Source organism: Bolinopsis microptera, chromosome 7 (assembly GCF_026151205.1).
Source record: "Bolinopsis microptera isolate Bmic1 chromosome 7, MBARI_Bmic_1.0, whole genome shotgun sequence".
Classification (NCBI taxonomy): Eukaryota; Metazoa; Ctenophora; class Tentaculata; order Lobata; family Bolinopsidae; genus Bolinopsis; species Bolinopsis microptera.
Genome location: NC_087078.1, coordinates 13,181,184 through 13,206,319, shown reverse-complemented (window position 1 = coordinate 13,206,319; position 25,136 = coordinate 13,181,184). Strand labels below are relative to the sequence as shown.

The window sequence follows — 25,136 nt, the reverse complement described above, 5'->3', positions numbered from 1 at the left end:
TAAATGCTCTGACAATCTTGAAACACTTTTTGTTGAGATCACTAACACAGAGGTTCCACAGATTGCTGGTGTTGTCTACAGGCCCCCTAGTGGTGATATTCTAGATGCACTTGCTGAGCTTGACGTGTTGATGAAATTCCTACCGTCTAATAATGTAGCCTTGACAGGTGACTTCAATGTTGATCTTTTGGCCCAGGGACGAAACATAGCTGAATTTGAACAAACTATCTACAGTAACAATTTAATCCCTTTGATATCGATTGCCACCCATGCCAAGCCGGGTTGCAACGAAAGCTTAATTGATAATATTTTAGTGAACTCTACTGAGCGTGTCTTAGGATCTGGAATTCTTGAATCCAAGATTTCCCATCATAACCCAATCTTCTGTTTCATATCGTGTAATACTAAAGAGAGTCCAAATGATACCAAACTTAAACCTAAGTATGATTACTGTGAGTCTAATATAGAAAGCTTCCTTAATGATATTGGAAGGGATATCTACCGATCGAACTTTTCGTATGATGAGGAAGGTTTTGAAAAATTTGTCGAAACTGTCCATGAAAAAATCGAACTGAATTTCAAATTGGACTCTACTGCTGGTTTTCAATCAAAACGCAATAGATTGATGAATCCATGGATCACTTCTGCGTTAATTAAATCTGTGTTTACTAAAGGCTTTCACTACAAGCGATGGAAGGCTTCGTGTACCAAAATCAACCCATTAGGTGAGGAAACTTTATATCTTAAGTATAAGGAGTATCGTTCTATCCTAAACAAAGCTATAAAATCTGCGAAAAAAGCCCACTATGGAAAAAAATTTGAACTTGCTAAAGGAAATATTAAAAAAACCTGGGAATTGATTAACGAACTCAGGGGTAAATCTAAAAAAGATATAAAAGCATCATTCTTAATTGATGGTCGAATTGTAACTGAACGCCGTGAGATTGCTAACGGATTTAACATCTACTTCTCGTCTATTGCTCGTAATCTTAATTCAAAAGTTCAATCTTCTGTACCATCTCGTACGGTAACTGATGGCAATTTTATTAAGACGAAGTTTAAACAATACCTCAAGGGCAGAGAAAGAATAGTGAACTCTTTTTTTCTCAGCCCCTGTGACGAGGAAGAGATAAGTAAAATCATTGGTAGCCTTGAAAATGGGAAGGCAAGTGATATCTCTGTTAAAGTCTTAAAAAAGAGTGTAAATTATCTGTCTGGTCATATCTCTAGATTCTTTAATTGGTTCTTGGACAATGGGGTCTTTCCAAACAAGCTTAAAACGGGCTCTATTACACCAATTTATAAAAAAGGAGACTCACGATGCCTTGATAACTATCGACCTGTTTCTACATTACCGATATTTGGAAAAATACTTGAAAAAATAATCTATAATAGGTTATATAATTACCTCAGTGCTATGAACGTGATTTATGATCGACAATTTGGTTTTAGAAAACAACACTCAACATCTCATGCCGTAAACTATTCTGTCAATAAAATACTTAATGAGATTGAACAGAAAAATCATGTAATTGGAATATTTATTGATCTAAGTAAAGCATTTGACACAATTGAGCACGATAAACTCCTGCATAAACTTGAACACTATGGAGTAAGAGGTATTGCACTAAAAACTCTTGCTAGCTATCTAAAAAACCGTAGCCAAGTAACTTCTTTTCAAACTGAAAAGTCGGACAAGTGTTCAGTTGAGTATGGTGTACCCCAGGGGTCAGTGTTAGGACCTCTACTATTTCTGATTTATATAAATGATATTGTGAGCTCCTCAAGCTTGGCTGAATTCGTCCTGTTTGCTGATGATACAAATATTTTCGTGATAGGTAGTTCAGCACAGGAAGCTTTTGAAAAAGCTAATCATGTAATGAAACAAGTCAGTAACTATATGGAGTCTAACAAGTTACATATAAATGCAGGGAAAAGTTGTTATATGCATTTTCAGCCAGGTTTGTCAAGAGCAACACAGACCTGTGCCAGAACACGGCCCTTTAACAGGAATCTAACGATTTTAATAGATGGCAAAAAGCTAGAAAAAGTTCAATGTACAAAGTTTCTTGGGGTGATAATAGACGAACAGCTAAGCTGGGAACCACATCTTAATCATTTATCTTTAAAGCTGAACTCCAGTATTGTATCGATTAAGAGAATTTGCAAATTCGTTCCCAAATCTGAATATTTGAAACTATACAATGCTCTTTTTATGTCACATCTTAGCTATTGTATAAGTTGCTGGGGTGGGATCCCTAAACATAAGCTGAATAAAATCTTTGCAATTCAAAAACGATGTATAAGACTGCTATTTGGTAACATTCCCAATTTTGATCATAAAGAATACTATTTAACCTGTGCACGTTCAAGAACTTATAACGAACATATGGCTAGCAAGAACTACTGTCTTGAACACACTAAACCGCTATTCACCGAGCAGAAAATTATGAACCTGGAGAATCTGCACATGTACCATACATTTATGGAATTATTCAAAATTCTTAAATTTGATGTCCCCCAGTCGATTAAAGATCTTTTCAAGTTCTGTCCTAGAAATGAAAAACTTCGTCTGATTGTCCCATTACTGAGGTTAGATATCTCCCAACAGAACTTTTTGTACACCTCTACGAAAATTTGGAATGACCTCAGCCCCTATGTATTCGAAACATGTGATGCTAATGTAGATGGGTTGATAATCCCGGGTTCTTCCAAGAATTCAGACTTATCAGCTTCGTCAGGTGTTATTAAATCTAACCTTAAAAAGCACTTGCTATCCCTCCAAAATCGAGATGACCCTAATACATGGTAACTAATCTATATTATATCTCAAACTCTACATCCGGTACGGCTATGCACACATGATATCTCTCTCTGCCATGAAACATGGCTAACCTTTTAAACTGTGATTCAAAACCTAAAGCTAAACTAAAACTCAACTGGGCTCTCCTTTGTCACCAAACTAAACCAATAAGTAATTTAAGATTATTATATTTTTCTATATTTGTATACTGTAATTAGTATATTGACGTAGTGGATGGTTGAGGGGGTTTCAAGCACAGGTCACTCTCAAATCCTAAAGATAAGCAGTGGCCTTCGGCACTTGAAACCTCTTCAAACCTCCCCTGATTTATTTATTATTGATATTGTTTGATTGTGCCGTAAAAATAAATATTTGTTTTATTAATATTTGTTTTATTAAAAATTCTTCCATCGAATAACGAAAAAGTCTTGCGCGTCGTAAGACAATTTATGTTCTACTTTGCGGAATTTTGCTTCAAATGTTTTGAGGTTGATTGGATATTTTTTGGCATTGTCAAGTCCATTTCTGCCTTCCGAGTCCAGCCTTTTAGAAGGATCCCTTAATTCATAAAGAATCTCATCGCGGCAAGATTCGTTATTATTGATAGATCTCCAGATGTCAACTCCGTCTATTGGTAACTGTGGTTTACTGTGCTTCTCTGGGTTGTCTCCCGCTAGTTTCTGAAATGTAGCATACCAATCAGTCACATGGTGTAAGTTGGTGTTGGTGTAACCAGACTTTTCAAGGAGTGGGCTGTGAACAAAGGATACTGCTCTGACGCCTCCTTCCAGATAAGATCTCTTACCTCCTCTCAGAGGATAGTTGCTTCCGAAATTATGTGCTCCATTGTCTGAAGTGAATAACAAAACAATGTTGTCCATCATTCCTTTTAGACGTAGAGTGTCAATTACTTTTCCTATCCCTTCATCCATTACAGATATCTGAGCTGCATACCTTTTTCTTTCTTTACTTTTAGAAATGTTACCAGGTATGTGTGAGGCAAATCTTTTTACATCTTCCTTAGAAGCTTGGCGGGGAACATGAGGTGCAGTGTATGCTAAATAAAGAAAGAAGGGGTTGCTTTGGTTGTGGTTTTGATGAGCTCAACTGACTTGTCAGTGAACAGATATGTGTTATACTGTCCCGTTAGATCATTCCGTACGTCGTCAACTAAATTACTATTCTCATCGTAATAGTTTTCCCTAAAGTCTGTCTTGCCCTTGAATGTACGTTTGAAATAATCCTGTTCACAGTTGTACAAACCAAACCAGGTATCGAAACCTCTCTTTGCAGGCGTGTGTTCCCAAGTATGCATACCGAGATGCCATTTTCCTACGCCGTGTGTTGAGTATCCGTTTGTTTTCAGCATCTCAGGGAGCAAGGTCTCATCCAATCCCAATCCAAACTCCTCCATTGGTTTGATATTTCCCTTCCAGAATCCTGTTCGGATTGGATACCGACCAGTCATAAGAGCAGATCGAGTAGGAGAGCAGCTAGCAGCTACGATGTGATTCTCCAGAATCACACTCTTGTTAGCAAGTCTATCAATATTTGGAGTCAGTGCAATAGATCCTCTGAATCCTACATCGTTGTATCCCAGGTCATCTGCTACTATTATTACTATATTGGGTTGTTTACAATCGACATGGTCTAGGAGGGTTACGAAGACAAGTGCTACCACCAAGAGTACGTCAGGCATGCCTGAAGTTTGTGATGATCAACCAACCATTCAACGAACTAAGGAGTAAATTATATCAGTGGGTTACGAAATTTGTTAAAATAATTAAACGATATTAGAACTTTAAAACAAAGTTAAATATGAACACCTCCAGAACCTCACAAAAGGTTGAAGATGGCTTGATTTGACATCTACACTATATTGGGTTGCTTAAAATCGATATGTTCTAGGAGGGTTGCGAACAAAACTGCTACCAATATCATCCAGTATACACCTGACATGGCCTGCAGATTGTTGCGGTCACGAAAAGCAAAGTCAAAGACAATTACACATACAAGCAGCGGAGACAAGCATGCTGTTAGATCGAGAAAAGAGCGCATCTAGCAAGCCCGGCAACCGGTAAGGTTTTCTGGGTAGAATATTGAAATAATTCAACATAGTGTGTACACTGTATAAATCATAAAAATCCTAATAGTGGTATCTTACTATTTAAACAGTATTAAACACTGTATTAATATACAAAGCAAGACGATATATATATAGCGAGACGAACTATTTATAGTGATCTACGTGGGAATTCGTGCTTTGGTGCGGCCAATGTTTACAGTAACAAGAATTGCGCCGGTTAGCGGACGCTAGATTTCCATCGACCGTAATTAATTACAATTAACGATCGTTTCATATTGGTTAAATTACCAAATTTCTTTGGGGCGTTACAGAGAACAAAATGGAGGGGTTGCCGTTGTCAATTATTTGAATCGAAAGTTAAACGACCGGACACCGTAGCGCAGCCTGTGCGGTGATATGCATGATGCAGTTAAAAAGACATCTGTCCGACAGCGACTCTTGTCCGACTCAATATGTTACCAGAAAAAAAAAGACATCTGTCCGAAATTGTGATCTAATTGCAATACGACACATTTCCATTTTCAAATTAGAGACATGATCTGAACTGAGATATGACCTGAGCTGAACTCTACCATAGTTTATTTTCATTTTATGTCAAAAATTGGACAATATTTGACATAAAACTGTGTGTAATGTAGGCTGTGATGTGATTGGCAGCTTGTTACAGCTTGTTAGTGTACGGCTAGCATGATCCTGTCCTCAAATAGTCAATCACGTATCGATGGATCAGATCTCAATGGATCAAATTAGCATTATATTAGTCGACTGTGGAAGCAACGTCACAATAAGATTACACGTGAGCTTGTGAAATACAAACGTGATCCGAAATTACAAATGTGATCCGAAAGTTGGACAGATGTCGCCAAAAACGACTCCTAATCAAAATGTATAATAGCGAAGAGAGATATACATGCGCGGCGTACACGATTTATTAGCTCGATTCTTGGTATAGAGTACACCTTGACATAAAAGCATTGTAAAATGCGCGCGCGACCATCAAATCATAATTTGTAAAGGAGCACGTGTTTGCGGAGGTTAATGCATGTTTTGCTTTGTGACACGACGAAAAACCTATACCCACTATACCCATTCTCAAATCCTACCACTTCTAACCATCTATTGCCTTTTTAGGCGATGGAAAAAATATATGAGTTCGTTACCCTGTGTTAAACTAATCAACTACCCTGGCCTCGGACAGAAGGCAGGAGCTGATAGTTTAACAACAAAGTGAACAGAAAATCTACCACGCTCTGTGGCTACACACTATTGTTATCACCGGTGCGTGGAGAATAGATAGATACTCGAAGTTCAAGTGAAAGATAGTATGATGGTAAAATCAGAATAATTGGAATCGGAATAATGAACAAAGTAAGATCGCAGAACCTTGACCCTTACGCTAAACCTACATGTTTCGGAGAGGTCTAAGTTTATAATTAAAACAAGGTAGTTAACCGTTGTTTAACTATCCTCTCTACGAACTAGTGGTTTTAACTGTCCTCTTTACGGACTAGTGGTTTAACCCGTAAATATCAAGAGATATTTGGTCCTCGTGGAAGGTTCTAGAAGAATCAGGAGAGAGCTAGGAACTAGCTCGATTCAATCTATAACAGATCCCTACGGACACAGAAAAAGATTTTATTGGTAGATAAAATCTTTACGGGGTTTTTATTATACGTCCACAATTTTGAAAAACAAGCTATGGGTCTTGTCACAAATATCTCACATATTGAAAATCAAATGTTAACACGAATTCACAGATTCATTGATTCAATTCTTCTCCATATTCTATTAAAAATAATTTACACGAATTGTTCGTTGGTCTTCAAGGAAATTTTATTTTCTCCAGTCTGTTATTTCATTTATTAAAAAACTATAGTTTTCGGATTGTCCATTTAGAAGTATTTCAATGAGCCGTTGTTGGCGTGAGCTGATGTTCATCAACTAGGATCGTGTCTATTCTTGTTAGTTAAGCTTTAGTATGACGGTTGATCCAGAAGGTAAGTCTTTCACCCAACTATTGTCAACTTAGATCTTCAAGGTCTTTGGGGTGATGTGGGCTCTATTAGTGTCTTCTAAGGACTAAGTAAGGTAAATGCAGGAGAAATGTTCAGGTCTTCATGAGAGCGGAAGTGACGTTTAGGACTTCGGTGGAGAAGAAGTAATGTGCAGGGCTTCAATAGAGCAGGAGTCACGTTTAGGACTTCAGTAGAGAAGAAGTAATGTGTAGGGCTTCAATAGCTAGCAGGAGTGACGTTTAGGACTTCAGTAGAGAAGAAGTAATGTGTAGGGCTTCAATAGCTAGCAGGAGTGACGTTTAGGACTTCAGTAGAGAAGAAGTAATGTGCAGGGCTTCAATAGAGCGGTAGTAACATGTGGGTAAGGGTCCATAGAAGAAGGGTATAATCAACATAGATTTTGTGGAATTCCCAATTATGATCTAATATGATCGACACCTCAATTATATTTTGATTTATGATTCTTACAATCGTATGTTGTTTTTGGTTTTTATTTTTCAAGAAATGAATAGACGCATTTTTGAACTGCACCAAGGTAGTAAAATTAATAGTGATATATTACAAAAGTAACAGTGTTATATCATAATATATAGAATATATGTCTCAAAGGACTAAATTATTTTGATATAGGGATATGTCACAAAGGACTAAAATACTTTGATGTAGGGATATGTCACAAAGGACTACAATACTTTGATGTAGGGATATGTCACAAAGGACTTACTCCCACCTGCTGTTGGCGGTCCACCATAGCAAGAAATATTTTTCCGCTTCTATGGTCTCAGTCCTTTCCAGTAGTTTTTTGGGGTTCCAGATCCCCAGGAGATCTTTTCTGATCTCGTTCTGGTCCGCTATGGACGCGAATGCGTGGACAGGGATGTATGGGGTTTTCCGCCACAGCATGGCGAGAGGGTGATACCCCGGTTTAAAGAAGTTTGAAGGCGGGGTTTGTGCCCAGGGGCACATGCCGGCCCATATGGCCTCGTGCTTCCGTAGCCTCGCTTGCTCAAGGGCACCTGGTTGAATCATATGATTAGTTGTTTGTTTATCAGAGATCGCTTCCATCAGTTTTGAAGCTTTCTGTGATTGAGTATGACCATGATATTTAGCTAAATCGTTCAAAGGTCTTTTCTTACCACTTTTGTTAGCTGGCAGCAAGGCCTGACTTGTCACGTTCACTGACACCAAGGTCTCTCCGTTTGCGGGGCTATCTCCGTCTGCGGGGTTATCTCCGTCTGCGGGGTTATCTCCGTCTGCGGGGCTATCAGTCTCCATTACGGTGACGCTCTCTAGTGACTCTATGAGCTCCTTCTCTGCTGCTCCTTCTGTCTCTGCTGCTCCTTCTGTTTCTGTTGCTGGTCCTGTCACTGCTGCCTCTTCTGTTGTCGCTTCCTCTTCTATCGTTGCGGCCTCTACGTCCGTTACTGCCTGGGGTCCGGGCTCTTCTTTCTCTGGAAGAATATTTTTTGTTACGAACGGGGGAAATAGTCATTTATTAGATTGACCTTGTAATATATAATTGTAATTGTAATATCCTGCTACACGCCATTTATACTTAATTAATATGGCGGTGTGAGTATGCCAGAAAGTGATTTAAACTAGTTGTATAAATATAAATTATAAAGTTTAACTGGCTAAAGTACTAAAACTAGCAGAGTATCATGATTAAAAGAAGTCTCGATAATAATGATCACAACTGATTAATCGGTTTAAAGGGTACCCGAGTGCACATGGGCACACCTAAAATTATTTCCGAGAAATAGTATCATACGACTTCGTTGCTAGTTTAGAAACTCACACATCTGCAGAATTACAGTAATCAAGTACTCACTTCCTTTTCTTGTTGTACTTTTTATTGACCGTCACGTGGTCATGACGATAATCAAACCTATCAATAGGTAGACTTCTAGTAGCCCTTGGGTTATTCCTTGCTAACCTCTCATATACAGAAGCTTCATTTGAGCTCGTAGGGTCTACTTCCGTGCTAGTTATGCCGGTCAATGGGATAGTGTTATCGGGCGAATGATGGCCTGGTTGACTCACTGCAGTACCAGGTTCTGGGGCAATATGTTGTCCCGTGCCAGTCGATATATCTATCTCATTTTGAATCTGTACGAAATGATTCAGGGTAGGAGCTTGATCTAGAACGATCACGAAGATTTTTTTCTATCTCTGGACCGAGATCTCGAATGGTCCCTGCTATTATCAGAATCAATATGACTCACTGATCTTGATCTAGATCTAGAACTGTAACGATTCATTGATCTATTTCTCGATCTATTCCTTGCTCTATGGCCTGACGGACCTGCTGATCTACTCACGTTGCTATTACGGATATTTTTAATTTATGTATCGTCCGAATTATTTTTGTCTTTCTTCAATGAAGAAAGCCTCGAGAGATTTGGCACTACTTACTGCCTTGTCATATGTTAAGTTCTTTCTGTCTCTGACAATTTCCATTTTTATGGCAATGTTTCTAAGGCCTTGTATGAAAGCTTCTAATTTATGACTTGCAAGGTCAGATGGAGAAAAATTTAGCTTCTGGGCTATGATACCAAGTCTATAATTATAATCGTCAATGGATTCATGGCTCTTTTGCTTTAGATTATATAATTTTGCAAGAGCATTTGCATTGCTTACGACCGGATTTATGGCCTTCTTAAAAGCATCGCATAATTTAGCTGCATCGGCTTTATCATCATCATCCAATTCTACGGATTTCAAAGATGCGTGTGTTCTATTGTCGACCAAGGATAGAAATATCATGTCAAGGTTTTTCTTTAATTCATTTATGGTTACGTATTCCGTGAACCGATCGCAAAACTGATGAAAGTTATCGCCGTATACAAACTGGCGGGGTTTACCTATGATTGAAATACGACTCATCTGGTCTGTAACAGTTTGAATCTTACCTGTCGACAAGGGCATATCTTTTGGTGGCTTCGTGTCGTCCATGTTATATCCTCGTCGCCGTTTTATCCTCGTCGCCAATCTGTTATCACCGGTGCGTGGAGAATAGATAGATACTCGAAGTTCAAGTGAAAGATAGTATGATGGTAAAATCAGAATAATTGGAATCGGAATAATGAACAAAGTAAGATCGCAGAACCTTGACCCTTACGCTAAACCTACATGTTTCGGAGAGGTCTAAGTTTATAATTAAAACAAGGTAGTTAACCGTTGTTTAACTATCCTCTCTACGAACTAGTGGTTTTAACTGTCCTCTTTACGGACTAGTGGTTTAACCCGTAAATATCAAGAGATATTTGGTCCTCGTGGAAGGTTCTAGAAGAATCAGGAGAGAGCTAGGAACTAGCTCGATTCAATCTATAACACTATTAACTCATTTAGAGTAAAAACAGCACAGCTGTGGAATTTTTTCCCAAATAAGTTAATTCCACCTCTATCTTGTGCTTATTAAAATCATTCCACGACACGCCCCCTACTAAAGGATACACCGCTACCAATACTGTTGTCCAGCGAGGCTATCCCAGCTAAAACCTACTAGATCCCAGTCAAACCTACTAGTACTCTAAATCTAAGTAAGTAAGTGAATAAAAATGTTATGTTCTATGGAAGGCTCTAGAGGAATCAGCGACCAGGGTGAATCGTATCCTATTTAATCTACAAAAATGATAGTCTGAAAACCACGTACTGTCCACCTTGACCTTTCTAAAATATTCCATCTTACTGTCCACCTTTCTAAAATATTCCACCGTACTGTCCACCTTTCTAAAATATTCCACCGTACCGTTTTCTGTCGCAGTGTCCGGTCTCCGGATGATTGTAAGTGTTACAAAGTTAACCAAATCTTACCTTATAACCATTGAATCCGTGCCATTTAACCAATGATGTTTTATAATTCTTAGATTGACCTATAGTCAGTGTAATTATAAATTAGCGCCAAGCGCGAGCACAGAATTTTTTTAACCGAATATGGCTCTTTCTAAATCGCTCGCCCAAACCGTAATAACAATTTCAACTTTTGCGCGTCTCCTAAATGCGCGTTAGTTATCTGTGATAATTTAGCACCGGCGAACCACATGTTCTGCCTACTAGCAAAGTTCACTCAAAACATTCCGCGCCCGCGGATAAGTCAATATTTGTGGTTTTCAGAGACCAGATATTGCCATATCTGGATCATTAAAAAGGCCACCTGATAAGTCTCTATACAGACATCAAAACTCTTTTTATCAGTAGTCATGAGTCAGAGTGGTTCGTTGTCATTTTAGTAGTAGCACTTCCTTATTGCTAATACTGCTGTATATAATTGGGAAAGCAAAATAATAGACTTCAAATATGCTTTCCACATTGGAAAATACAATTCGCTTATATCTCCAATATTATTGGAAAATACAGTACACTTATCTCTAGTATCAACATACATTCTACAAAAAGAATTCTCTGAATTATAAGTAAGACTAGAAAACCCGTGGTCACAGGGAGGAAGCTAATAGTATTTTTTGTTAGTAAAGTAATAGCTTAATAGTAAGTTTAAATCGAGTCAAAAAATATCCTACACAACCGAAGATACAGCCGATTAAAATGTTGTTCGCACTAAACACAACGTAATATCAACAAAACCGATAAACAAATTCTGTTTTAACAATCTTTGCACGTGCATGTGCGTGTAACAAGTAACAACCCTCGTTACTTTGCAACCTTTTGCTTTTTAGCTAATTTGCACGTGGGCGATATTTTATCTATAAAAAAATATATTTTATATATATACTAGAAAGCCCGTGGTAACAGGGACGAAGCTAGTAGTATTCTTTGAAAGAAAGTTTTAATCGCATCAAAAAATATCCATCCCAACCGAAGATACAACCGAAAACACAACGTTATTACCACAAAACCGATAAAAATGACGTTAAAACAATCTTTGCACGTGCATGTGTGCATTAAAACACCGTTGCTATGGAACGTTTTGGTTGTTACCTAAATTCCTATTTTTCATCAAATTTGCACGTGGGCGGTCGTACAGACATACATTCTACAAAAAGAATTCTCTGAATTATAAGTTTATAAGTTTTAATACTTTCAACACTACTATTTAACAAATAATTTTAGGCATGGCTAAGACGATGGGTCCACTCGTGGACAGAATGTCGCTGGAGTAAAGTCAGCCGGTGTCCCGGGTTGAGACGGGGGTAGTGAGGCAGTGTAGCGGTGTACGGCAGTCTTTTATTCTCTGTCCCAGCTTGGCTGGGACATCTCTGAAATCTTAACAAGGTCAGTTTTCTAACTTCATTTATTCAATTTCCAATTTTCTAGCTCACTTACATTTTGATTGATAGTTTTCATTACTAACTATTACTCTACATAGATCTCCCTTCACTCTCTTATGTCATTGATCCTTTTATTTACATGATCTGCTCGGCCTTTTTATTTCCCAGGTCTCTGATCACTGATAGTTGTCCTGCCGACACTGCTGTACTCCTGATCTGCCCCTTGATCACCTGGCGTCCTACTTCGACAAACAATGCAAGAATTACCCAAAGTGTTCGTCGATCTTCTCAAAACAGCCACTCTAGCTGAAAAACGTGCAATGTTGGAAGCCCTAACCCTCGACGTTGCTTCTGAATCTGCTGCAGAATCTACTGCCTCGTCTGATGACATTGTATCCCTTGTTGAACATGTTAACGACCTTAACTTGGACAAAACCCTTTGTGATGACCTCCGAAAAGAGCTTGACTCTCTTAACTTAAAACAGAGGGGTCGTCCAGTCACTACTCAGTGGCTTAGTCCGACCACTCATTCTTATAACTATGGTCATGTTATGAACAAACCAATTCCTATAAACGATTACCCCAATTTTTGCAAGCTCATGGAAGTGGTTAACAATCACCCTTCAACATCTGGTGATATGGACTCCTGCCTGATAACTCGTTATGCATCGAGCAAGTCTACTCTCCGACTCCATCGTGATAACGAGCCACTCATATCTCAGACTAGCTCAATTTGTACTGTTTCACTAGGTGCACCACGAGAACTTTCAATCGTTCTTGATAGTAATAAAAACAGCGATAGTCCTGATCATGTGCTACCAGCCACTGATAAAACCATGAACATTATGAAACCTGGTGCTCAATCTAAAATGAGACATGCAGTTTATTCTGGTAATGTTGTCGGTGAAAATGAACAAGTACGTTTTAGTCTCTCGTTCCGTAAGATTAAACCTCCTGAAGAGGATCAAGTGGATTTATCCCAAGTCAATGAACAAGTCACGAAAAAGCAGAAGATTGTTCTTGTTGCTGGGGACTCTTTTGCTGCTAGATTAGATGAAAAATTGTTAGGAAAGAATAAGCAAGTAGTTAAGAACATCGCCGTTGGAGGCAGTAAATTTGATAAGGTCAAGAGAGATATCGAGAAATTCGTGAAAGATAACCCTAATTTAGAAGTTGTTAAATTATTTGTGTCTGTTGGTACTAATGATATACGGTACTGTGATAATGGAATAGCACATCTTAAAAGTGCGGTATCTAGTTTAATGAGTTCCATAAAGTTGATACTTCCAACTGCAAAAGTATGGTTTCAATCTGTTCCTCCAATTAATCCTAATGGTTGTAAATTTACTGAGAGAAATGTTATTCGAATGAACAATCTGATTTACAATATGTGCTCCCGGTATAGGCATTATTTCTTAGATATCTTTCCTGCTTTCTTGGATGCTAGGGGCTGCATCAACACGAGACTTTTCCCGCATTTTGACACTAAGAAACAGCGTTTTGATATTCACCCAAATAATAAAGGCATGGGTGTTCTTGCAAGATTCTACATATTTATTATTCATTCAAAATGGTTCAATCCTCTTGGTTTCTAAACCGCAATTCAATTAAAAATTTGATACCTACTGTGCTGCGGTAATGGAGTCAATTCAGGGTTGAACAATTTTGAAATATGTTTTCATTAACACAAATGATTTTTAATTGCCAGGGTGCAACCCAATGGTTCACACTGGTAGGCTGTATGCATATTTTAAATTACATTTGAATTAAATTTTTGACAATGATCGATCTAACACTTTACAGGATGCGAATCGGCTGCTTTTGTAATTCTAGAGCACCAAAGAATTCCTGTCAAGTGGATAGTTCTGCTTGGGGTAGGGGGGTTAGGTTTGGATCGGATATCAGGACTAGGATATTTGAAGATGCACTTATCTTCAATTCTAGACCATCTAACATTGGTATCTATGTTCTGCACTTGTTCATCATGTTTTGTCTAATTGGTATGATTTTAACAAGCTCGAAAGAGTCCAATGAGATTGATAGGTTTATTCATCCCAGTAGATTCTACTTTAATACCAGTAAGGCCTTCCCACTTGTGTCTCATATTAATTGTGCATACCTGTATATCTTTGGTTTTGCAATTAAGAACTTCATCTTTACTCAGTACCAAAGACTCAGTCGGAGATACCGAGTTGAAAGGCTGACTGCCGCTAATATAGTGTTTGGTGCAGTAACTAGCACATCTAGGCAAGTTCTGAGTATGTCGATTTTACTTCTATTGACCTTAAACTTCTTGCTTATTGCAATATCAAACCCTAGTATGCTTAATCCCGGCCCTAATCACATATCAGTCTATTATCAGAATGTTCAAGGCTTGATACCGTTTTCTCAACTTAACAGTAAGCAACCTCATCTTGATAAATCCAAAATATATGAACTTAATGCACATATTGAAGATTCACATCCTGACGTTATTCTGCTTACAGAGACTTGGCTTAAAAACTCTGTAATGGATAGAGAGGTCATTCAAAGCTCTAACTATGAAGTATTTAGAAATGATCGCTCAAAAGTATCACATCCACCTGATGATAACAATCCGAAAAAATATAGGAAAAATGGTGGAGGAGTCTTGATAGCAATCAGATCTGATATTCAAGCTGAAATCAAAAGACTGTCTGTACGTAAGGGGTCCGAAATGGCCGCTATTGAAATAAACATAGGTGAAAGTAAATACATTTTTTGTGTGGTTTACAGAGTCGGAACTTTAGGAACAGTAAACCATGAAAGTATTGCCAGTACAATCAAGTCTTTCTACTCAAGCAAACGCCCTAAAAAACTTTTCATCGTTGGTGATTTTAATCTCAATGGAGTAGATTGGTTTTCTGAGGACGGAATTGTTACACCTTCTAGTTTAATTGAAGAGGACTTCATTACAACATTCCATAACTTTGATCTAGATCAATGTATAAGTAGTCCTACACATGTTAAGGGTAACATACTAGACCTTCTTTTGAGTAATTGTAAAAATTTAGTAAGAGATCTTACGGTATTGAAGGGTCACGGTGCTTGCAAATCTGACCATTATCCAATAGCTTTTAAAGTTGCTACAAAAATCACTTATTCTAAATGTCCTAAAAGAAAGATTCTCAACTTTAAGAAGGCAAACTGGACGGCCATTAACGAAGACTTGAATTCTATTGACTGGAATGCTATGTTTTTAAAGCTAGGAGATCCTGAATATTGTTGGCTTGCCTTAAAGTCTGTAATATCGAAAAGTATCTCAAAGCATATCCCAACTATTACTTTAAAGTTAGCATATAGAAATCCCTGGTTTGACTCAGAGGCCCATGAGGCATACTTGAAGAAAAAAAGAGCTCATGAAAAGTGGAAACTAACCGGCCAACAAAAGGATTATTTTAAGTTTTGCTCACTAAGAACACAGTTCAAAAATCTATCTGATCAGAAGATGAACGATAATCTATATAACGATGATGACCCTGCATTGATCTCAAAGAAATTCTGGTCGCATGTAAAATCCTCTTCAAAGAATTCAAGAATACCGGATAGGATGTACCTTAGAGAAACATACAGACAATCTCCATTAGACAAAGCAAATATGTTCAATCAGTATTTCTCAGAACAATTTTCTGACGAATCTAAGTATGATATTGATATTGATTGGAGAAGTGATACTGAATTCGACTTAACTTTCTGTGCAGAGAATATAAAACATCTCTTAAGGAACATTAATTCTAACAAAGCTTGCGGCCCTGACGGTATCCATGGTAAGATACTGAAGAACTGTGCTGGTAGTCTCGCTTGCCCACTTTCAATTTTATTTGAGATATCATATAACTCCGGTATTATTCCAACTGAATGGAAGCTGGCTCACGTAGTTCCGGTTCACAAGAAGGGTAGTAAGGAGGACATTGAGAATTATCGGCCGATTTCCCTAACTAGTCTTATAATGAAAACATTTGAACGCCTTATTAAACAGGAACTCTTGAATAAAACAATGCATCTTCTTGATGATAGACAGCATGGATTTCTTGGAGACAGATCTTGTACCACAAATATGATTAACTTTATTGACAGTGTCACGCTATCCCTCAATGACTGTTCGACTATAAGTGTAGACATCATTTACTTTGATTTTGCTAAAGCCTTTGATTCTGTAAATCATGATCTTATTCTTAAGAAACTTAAACTCGTCTTTAATATTGAAGGAAGGCTACTCAAATTCCTAACCAACTATCTTAGTGAACGGGAACAATGTGTTTTAGTTGATGGTAGACATTCAGAGATCAAACCTGTTTTGTCTGGAGTTCCTCAAGGCTCCGTCCTAGGTCCCATTCTATTTGTCTTATTCATAAACGATCTTCCCATGAGATTAAGTTCAGGCACAAATTTGGTACTTTATGCTGATGACACGAAAATATGGAGTCCTATTAAATCATACAACGATTATTGCACACTTCAGAATAACATAAATGAACTTAATTCTTGGAGCATAGAAAATAAGATGCGATTCCATCCATCAAAGTGTAAAGTCCTCTCTATTCCTGGAAAGAAATTCAGCAGTAGGATATTACCTATTCCATTTATCAGATTTCAATATTTGCTCGGTAATACTCCCTTAGATTACACCAGTACGGAAACAGATCTTGGAGTCGTTATAAATCAGGGCTTTCGTTTTGAAGAACACATAACTAAAATATTGTCCAAAGCTAACCAAAAATTTGGGCTGCTGAAACGCACTTGCTCATTTGTCCAAGATGAGAGACGAAGAAGAAATTTATACCTTGCACTTGTTAGAAGTCAATTTGAACACTGTTCCCAAATCTGGCGTCCATTTAATAAAACACAACTAGATAAGATGGATGCTTTTCAAAAAAGGTGTATTAAGTGGATTTTTGATGAGGAATTCACAAGCTATCAGTCCTTTGAAAACTATACTTACAAATGTCATCAATTGAAAATCCTTCCTCTCAGCAAGAGGTTTGAATTGAATGACCTGACCTTGTTTCACAAAATAGTCAATGGTGTATGCACACAAGAGCTTCCTAATTACTTACAACTATACAAAGGAAGCACACGCTTAAGATCATGTCACCATGACAGCCTAAGTTATGTAACGACTCTTGTTCAAACACAGTGTAATAGCAGTCTCCTTAAGAAATCATTCTTTTATCGGACACATCTGCTCTGGAATAAACTTCCTCTCGAAATAAGAGACCATAGCTGTCCTGATATCTTCAAGGCCAAACTTAAGGATCACCTATGGTCGGAAATGCTACCCACAGATCCAAACGATAGTCACGCTGAATTCTACCTGTCTGATAATGATTAGATGCATCTCATTTCTCCCAATGCCAATTCTCTAATCTAAAATAACCGATCCAAACTATTTAAGGGGTTAGGGGTGGGTTGGGTTGTGGGTTGGGTTTTTAAAAGTATTGTATGATATAATCTATTTCATTAAAAAGTTAACAAATTATTAACATTATGATATTTATGCACGCTGTATTTTATTATTGCACAATCATCTCTATTACTATATATCTTACATTTATATGTGTTGATTGTATGAAATGTTTTGTCAGGGACCATATTTTGTAGGTGTAATTTTTGCACGAACTACGTTCTGGTTTCCCGTCATTATAGTACATAGAAATCACTTTTTGACCGTGTTATTTTCATGCAATTACATTGATGTATGTACTATTTTGAAAAGATTTTCAATAAAAAAGTAAGACTAGAAAACCCGTGGTCACAGGGAGGAAGCTAATAGTATTTTTTGTTAGTAAAGTAATAGCTTAATAGTAAGTTTAAATCGAGTCAAAAAATATCCTACACAACCGAAGATACAGCCGATTAAAATGTTGTTCGCACTAAACACAACGTAATATCAACAAAACCGATAAAAAATTCTGTTTTAACAATCTTTGCACGTGCACGTGCGTGTAACAACCCTCGTTACCATGGTTACTTTGCAACCTTTTGCTTTTTAGCTAATTTGCACGTGGGCGATATTTTATCTATATAAAAATATATTTATTATTTTATATATTATATACTAGAAAGCCCATGGTAACAGGGACGAAGCTAGTAGTATTCTTTGAAAGAGACTTTTAATCACATCAAAAATATCCATCCCAACCGAAGATACAACCGATTTAAATATAAAACACTTTAAACACAACGTAATTACCACAAAACCGATCAAAATGACGTTAAAACAATCTTTGCACGTGCATGTGTGCATTAAAACACCGTTGCTATGGAACCTTTTGGTTGTAACCTAAATTCCTATTTTTCATCTAATTTGCACGTGGGCGGTCGTACAGTGTACGTACAAAAAGAATTCTCTGAATTATAGTAGAGATAATAGATACACAGAGAACTTTTATTAACGAATTATCAGAGATAATTATCGGTTACGATTATCGGAGTGGATAGCCTACGATGAAGACTGTACAGAATCATATCTTTCCCAATTCCCAGTGAACCGTGGGATTCATGCTTTGGTGAGGCCAATGTTTACAGTAAACGGAGAGGAGTCACCCTGTGTTAAACCGTTAAATTAGTATACTGCCCTCGTATAGGAGGTAGGAGCTGATAGTTTAACAAATCAAGTTCATACAAGATTTTATGTCCTATAACATAAGGTTCTAGAAGAATGAGCGATCAGGGTGAATCATATTCTATTTAATCTACGAAAATAATAATATGAAAACATCGAGAATTTGTTGATGACTTCATCTTATGACCAAAACATTGCTTAAAGCTTTACTTACAGGGCTAAATACTTAAATAACATGGTTTTTTAATCGTATTGGTTTGGTCTTGTTTCTGCTTATCTGAGGTGTTCCGCGTGGTCAGGTGGTCCCGGGGTAAAACATTACATTCTTGACTTGTAGCGCGATGCACTACTGGGTCGCGCGCGCATCAAATAATGCTTCTCGCAACCATCTCGGTAGATCGGCGAGATGCACCACTGTGCCTCACCGAGCTGCGAAGGATTGACATCGTGAATCAAATTCTTGACAAACTCAGATCATTTTAATATATCAGTCTAGTCATTGGCCCGTGTGAATAATTATAGAAAACACTTGGGAAATAAATAAACACGACTAAGTTTTGTCTCTGTCTCTGCTATAGTATAGGTATTGACTCAGACTGAAGATTGATAGTTACTGAAGATGCAACAGTTAATTTTTTTATAAACTCATTTTCATAAACTTGTTTTGTCATTGACTCTGACCCGTGCAAATAATTTTAGAAAATAACTGGAAATAAATAACCACGACTAATCTAACTCTATTAGTTGTGTATAGGTACGAGCGCGTGCTAAATCACTTTGTAGCGCGATGCACTACTGGGTCGCGCGCGCATCAAATAATGCTTCTCGCAACCACAGTCTTCGGTAGATCGGCGAGATGCACCACTGTGCCTCACCGAGCTGCGAAGGATTGACATCGTGAATCAATAAATCACTCTACAGTCGATCTTTGAGATTGTTCTAAGACTAAAAGGGCCCCTTCAATCGATGTATTTTCGGACGCTGATTCCGAATCACCCCCATGACATATAAGGGTTAAAATGCTCCCCTGACGAGATATTGTCGAAAAACTGTTTCGATCACGTGATATGACCGTATAAGGAAGTTAGTCTAATATCTAGTTAGGGTTAGGGTTTCAGCATATGCTTTTGTTAAGGATTGGGTTAGGGTTATGGTTGGGATCAGATTAGAGGGTTAGGGTTTCGAATAGTCGTTCAGGACCAGCTAGAGAAGGGGTTGAAAAAGTCACGAGACAGTCAAGTGTAGAGTGATTAATCATCATCCGTATATGGTACGTACTGAATATAACATGCCTATCATCCCCAATGATCTCTATTCTCAACATACCTATTGAGTGGTCCCAGCAATATAAACAGTTGTATTTATGAGTATTGCTGAAAGCACAGTGTAAGGCCTACACGGACCGCCTCTAATTTATGATTTCTCGGTTAAACTTCCCTGCTGATACTTATTATCGACGGTTAATTATCTGATGTACGTGGTCCATCAACAGCTGCCCCTTCATGACATTCCATTTCTTAATTTATTTTCACTGCCTTGCTTTGGGAATTGAACTCCTTATTATATTTATGGAAGGATGCACTGGTAAACCTAGTAAACTGTAAATAAGTCATATTTGTTATTGCATTTCCCATGTTTAAGGTATGGTAAAATCATGATTCTAATCAGCAATAAAACCAGCTGGATGAAATTTCGAATTTCTAATTTCTAATTTCCAATTTCCAATTTCTAATTTCTAATTTCTAATTTGTAATTTCTAATTTCTAATTTCTAATTTCTAATTTCTAATTTCCAATTTCTAATTTCTAATTTCTAATTTTCCATTTCCAATTTCCAATTTCCCATTTCTAATTTCTAATTTCTAATTTCTAATTTTCCATTTCCAATTTCCCATTTCCAATTTCTAATTTACAATTTCTAATTTCCAATTTCTAATTTCCAATTTCTAATTTCTAATTTCCAATTTCTAATTTCTAATTTCTAATTTCTAATTTCTAATTTCTAATTTCTAATTTCTAATTTCTAATTTCTAATTTCTAATTTCTAATTTCTAATTTCTAATTTCTAATTTCTAATTTCTAATTTCTAATTTCTAACACATGTAGTTCTGTAATGATCTTTCTAATTTCTAATTTCTAATTTCTAATTTCTAATTTCTAATTTCTAATTTCTAATTTCTAATTTCTAATTTCTAATTTCTAATTTCTAATTTCTAATTTCTAATTTCTAATTTCTAATTTCTAATTTCTAATTTCTAATTTCTAATTTCTAATTTCTAATTTCTAATTTCTAATTTCTAATTTCTAATTTCTAATTTCTAATTTCTAATTTCTAATTTCTAATTTCTAATTTCTAATTTCTAATTTCTAATTTCTTATTTCTAATTTCTAATTTCTAATTTCTAATTTCTAATTTCTATTCTTTAAAGTCTGAATATGTATTGATTTTGCTACCTGTAGTTTTTGAGGTGACATTTTAGCAATTTAAGAGTTTTTCAATTTGAATTCAACTTTAAGGGAATATTGAAATTATGAAAAATAATAATTACCGTCGTGCATACAATTAAAATTCTTTATTTTATCGGTGTAATAACTATAGCGAAATCTCGAGGTTCTGGGATCATTCCCCAGTTGTCCCTAGTTTTTCAGAGTTAATCATCACATATAGACAGCATGAGAGTAGGCCTGGCCATCTCGAAGTGATAATAAAAATATCATTGTTTAACAACTTCACATTCAACCATTTTATAGTTCTACCCAGGGTTTCCAAACTCCATCAACCTTACCTTTATCTGAAAAATTCCGTTCTTCGACCGTCTTCATCTTGTTCAGAAATCCTTGTTTTTTATCCAGCAATTTCTTCACCATATCAGGATATTTATCAGCCACATTGTGTTCCTCTCTAACATCTGTGGACAGATCAAAAAGGAATGTTCCAGACACTATGCTCCATGGATGCATTTTTCCCTCGTAACTTAAGAATTGTTCGTATTCGTCTCTCTGTCCACTTTCTGAGGTCCAACCTTGGAGCATTATTCCTGTGCCGACAAGAAGCTTCCAATTCTTCCATCGAATAACGAAAAAGTCTTGCGCGTCGTAAGACAATTTATGTTCTACTTTGCGGAATTTTGCTTCAAATGTTTTGAGGTTGATTGGATATTTTTTGGCATTGTCAAGTCCATTTCTGCCTTCCGAGTCCAGCCTTTTAGAAGGATCCCTTAATTCATAAAGAATCTCATCGCGGCAAGATTCGTTATTATTGATAGATCTCCAGATGTCAACTCCGTCTATTGGTAACTGTGGTTTACTGTGCTTCTCTGGGTTGTCTCCCGCTAGTTTCTGAATGTAGCATACCAATCAGTCACATGGTGTAAGTTGGTGTTGGTGTAACCAGACTTTTCAAGGAGTGGGCTGTGAACAAAGGATACTGCTCTGACGCCTCCTTCCAGATAAGATCTCTTACCTCCTCTCAGAGGATAGTTGCTTCCGAAATTATGTGCTCCATTGTCTGAAGTGAATAACAAAACAATGTTGTCCATCATTCCTTTTAGACGTAGAGTGTCAATTACTTTTCCTATCCCTTCATCCATTACAGATATCTGAGCTGCATACCTTTTTCTTTCTTTACTTTTAGAAATGTTACCAGGTATGTGTGAGGCAAATCTTTTTACATCTTCCTTAGAAGCTTGGCGGGGAACATGAGGTGCAGTGTATGCTAAATAAAGAAAGAAGGGGTTGCTTTGGTTGTGGTTTTGAATGAGCTCAACTGACTTGTCAGTGAACAGATATGTGTTATACTGTCCCGTTAGATCATTCCGTACGTCGTCAACTAAATTACTATTCTCATCGTAATAGTTTTCCCTAAAGTCTGTCTTGCCCTTGAATGTACGTTTGAAATAATCCTGTTCACTGTTGTACGAACCAAACCAGGTATCGAAACCTCTCTTTGCAGGCGTGTGTTCCCAAGTATGCATACCAAGATGCCATTTTCCTACGCCGTGTGTTGAGTATCCGTTTGTTTTCAGCATCTCAGGGAGCAAGGTCTCGTCCAATCCCAATCCAAACTCCTCCATTGGTTTGATATTTCCCTTCCAGAATCCTGTTCGGATTGGATATCGACCAGTCATAAGAGCAGATCGAGTAGGAGAGCAGCTAGCAGCTACGATGTGATTCTCCAGAATCACACTCTTGTTAGCAAGTCTATCAATATTTGGAGTCAGTGCAATAGATCCTCTGAATCCTACATCGTTGTATCCCAGGTCATCTGCTACTATTATTACTATATTGGGTTGTTTACAATCGACATGGTCTAGGAGGGTTACGAAGACAAGTGCTACCACCAAGAGTACGTCAGGCATGCCTGAAGTTTGTGATGATCAACCAACCATTCAACGAACTAAGGAGTAAATTATATCAGTGGGTTACGAAATTTGTTAAAATAATTAAACGATATTAGAACTTTAAAACAAAGTTAAATATGAACACCTCCAGAACCTCACAAAAGGTTGAAGATGGCTTGATTTGACATCTACACTATATTGGGTTGCTTAAAATCGATATGTTCTAGGAGGGTTGCGAACAAAACTGCTACCAATATCATCCAGTATACACCTGACATGGCCTGCAGATTGTTGCGGTCACGAAAAGCAAAGTCAAAGACAATTACACATACAAGCAGCGGAGACAAGCATGCTGTTAGATCGAGAAAAGAGCGCATCTAGCAAGCCCGGCAACCGGTAAGGTTTTCTGGGTAGAATATTGAAATAATTCAACATAGTGTGTACACTGTATAAATCATAAAAATCCTAATAGTGGTATCTTACTATTTAAACAGTATTAAACACTGTATTAATATACAAAGCAAGACGATATATATATAGCGAGACGAACTATTTATAGTGATCTACGTGGGAATTCGTGCTTTGGTGCGGCCAATGTTTACAGTAACAAGAATTGCGCCGGTTAGCGGACGCTAGATTTCCATCGACCGTAATTAATTACAATTAACGATCGTTTCATATTGGTTAAATTACCAAATTTCTTTGGGGCGTTACAGAGAACAAAATGGAGGGGTTGCCGTTGTCAATTATTTGAATCGAAAGTTAAACGACCGGACACCGTAGCGCAGCCTGTGCGGTGATATGCATGATGCAGTTAAAAAGACATCTGTCCGACAGCGACTCTTGTCCGACTCAATATGTTACCAGAAAAAAAAAGACATCTGTCCGAAATTGTGATCTAATTGCAATACGACACATTTCCATTTTCAAATTAGAGACATGATCTGAACTGAGATATGACCTGAGCTGAACTCTACCATAGTTTATTTTCATTTTATGTCAAAAATTGGACAATATTTGACATAAAACTGTGTGTAATGTAGGCTGTGATGTGATTGGCAGCTTGTTACAGCTTGTTAGTGTACGGCTAGCATGATCCTGTCCTCAAATAGTCAATCACGTATCGATGGATCAGATCTCAATGGATCAAATTAGCATTATATTAGTCGACTGTGGAAGCAACGTCACAATAAGATTACACGTGAGCTTGTGAAATACAAACGTGATCCGAAATTACAAATGTGATCCGAAAGTTGGACAGATGTCGCCAAAAACGACTCCTAATCAAAATGTATAATAGCGAAGAGAGATATACATGCGCGGCGTACACGATTTATTAGCTCGATTCTTGGTATAGAGTACACCTTGACATAAAAGCATTGTAAAATGCGCGCGCGACCATCAAATCATAATTTGTAAAGGAGCACGTGTTTGCGGAGGTTAATGCATGTTTTGCTTTGTGACACGACGAAAAACCTATACCCACTATACCCATTCTCAAATCCTACCACTTCTAACCATCTATTGCCTTTTTAGGCGATGGAAAAAATATATGAGTTCGTTACCCTGTGTTAAACTAATCAACTACCCTGGCCTCGGACAGAAGGCAGGAGCTGATAGTTTAACAACAAAGTGAACAGAAAATCTACCACGCTCTGTGGCTACACACTATTGTTATCACCGGTGCGTGGAGAATAGATAGATACTCGAAGTTCAAGTGAAAGATAGTATGATGGTAAAATCAGAATAATTGGAATCGGAATAATGAACAAAGTAAGATCGCAGAACCTTGACCCTTACGCTAAACCTACATGTTTCGGAGAGGTCTAAGTTTATAATTAAAACAAGGTAGTTAACCGTTGTTTAACTATCCTCTCTACGAACTAGTGGTTTTAACTGTCCTCTTTACGGACTAGTGGTTTAACCCGTAAATATCAAGAGATATTTGGTCCTCGTGGAAGGTTCTAGAAGAATCAGGAGAGAGCTAGGAACTAGCTCGATTCAATCTATAACAGATCCCTACGGACACAGAAAAAGATTTTATTGGTAGATAAAATCTTTACGGGGTTTTTATTATACGTC

General features: G+C 37.3%; 2 protein-coding genes across 2 annotated transcripts; both read right to left on the bottom strand.

The window, feature by feature from the left end:
• Positions 1-3,860: 3,860 nt before the first annotated feature.
• On the bottom strand, positions 3,861-4,502 carry LOC134818716 (arylsulfatase B-like). Its single transcript, XM_063828359.1, has one exon. The coding sequence runs from the start codon at positions 4,500-4,502 to the stop codon at positions 3,861-3,863; it is 642 nt and encodes a 213-aa protein (XP_063684429.1).
• A 17,544-nt stretch (positions 4,503-22,046) lies between these two features.
• LOC134818715 (arylsulfatase I-like) lies at positions 22,047-23,072 on the bottom strand. The gene has a single exon (XM_063828358.1). It carries the CDS (start codon positions 23,070-23,072, stop codon positions 22,047-22,049), a length of 1,026 nt encoding a protein of 341 aa, XP_063684428.1.
• Between the last annotated feature and the right edge of the window lie 2,064 nt (positions 23,073-25,136).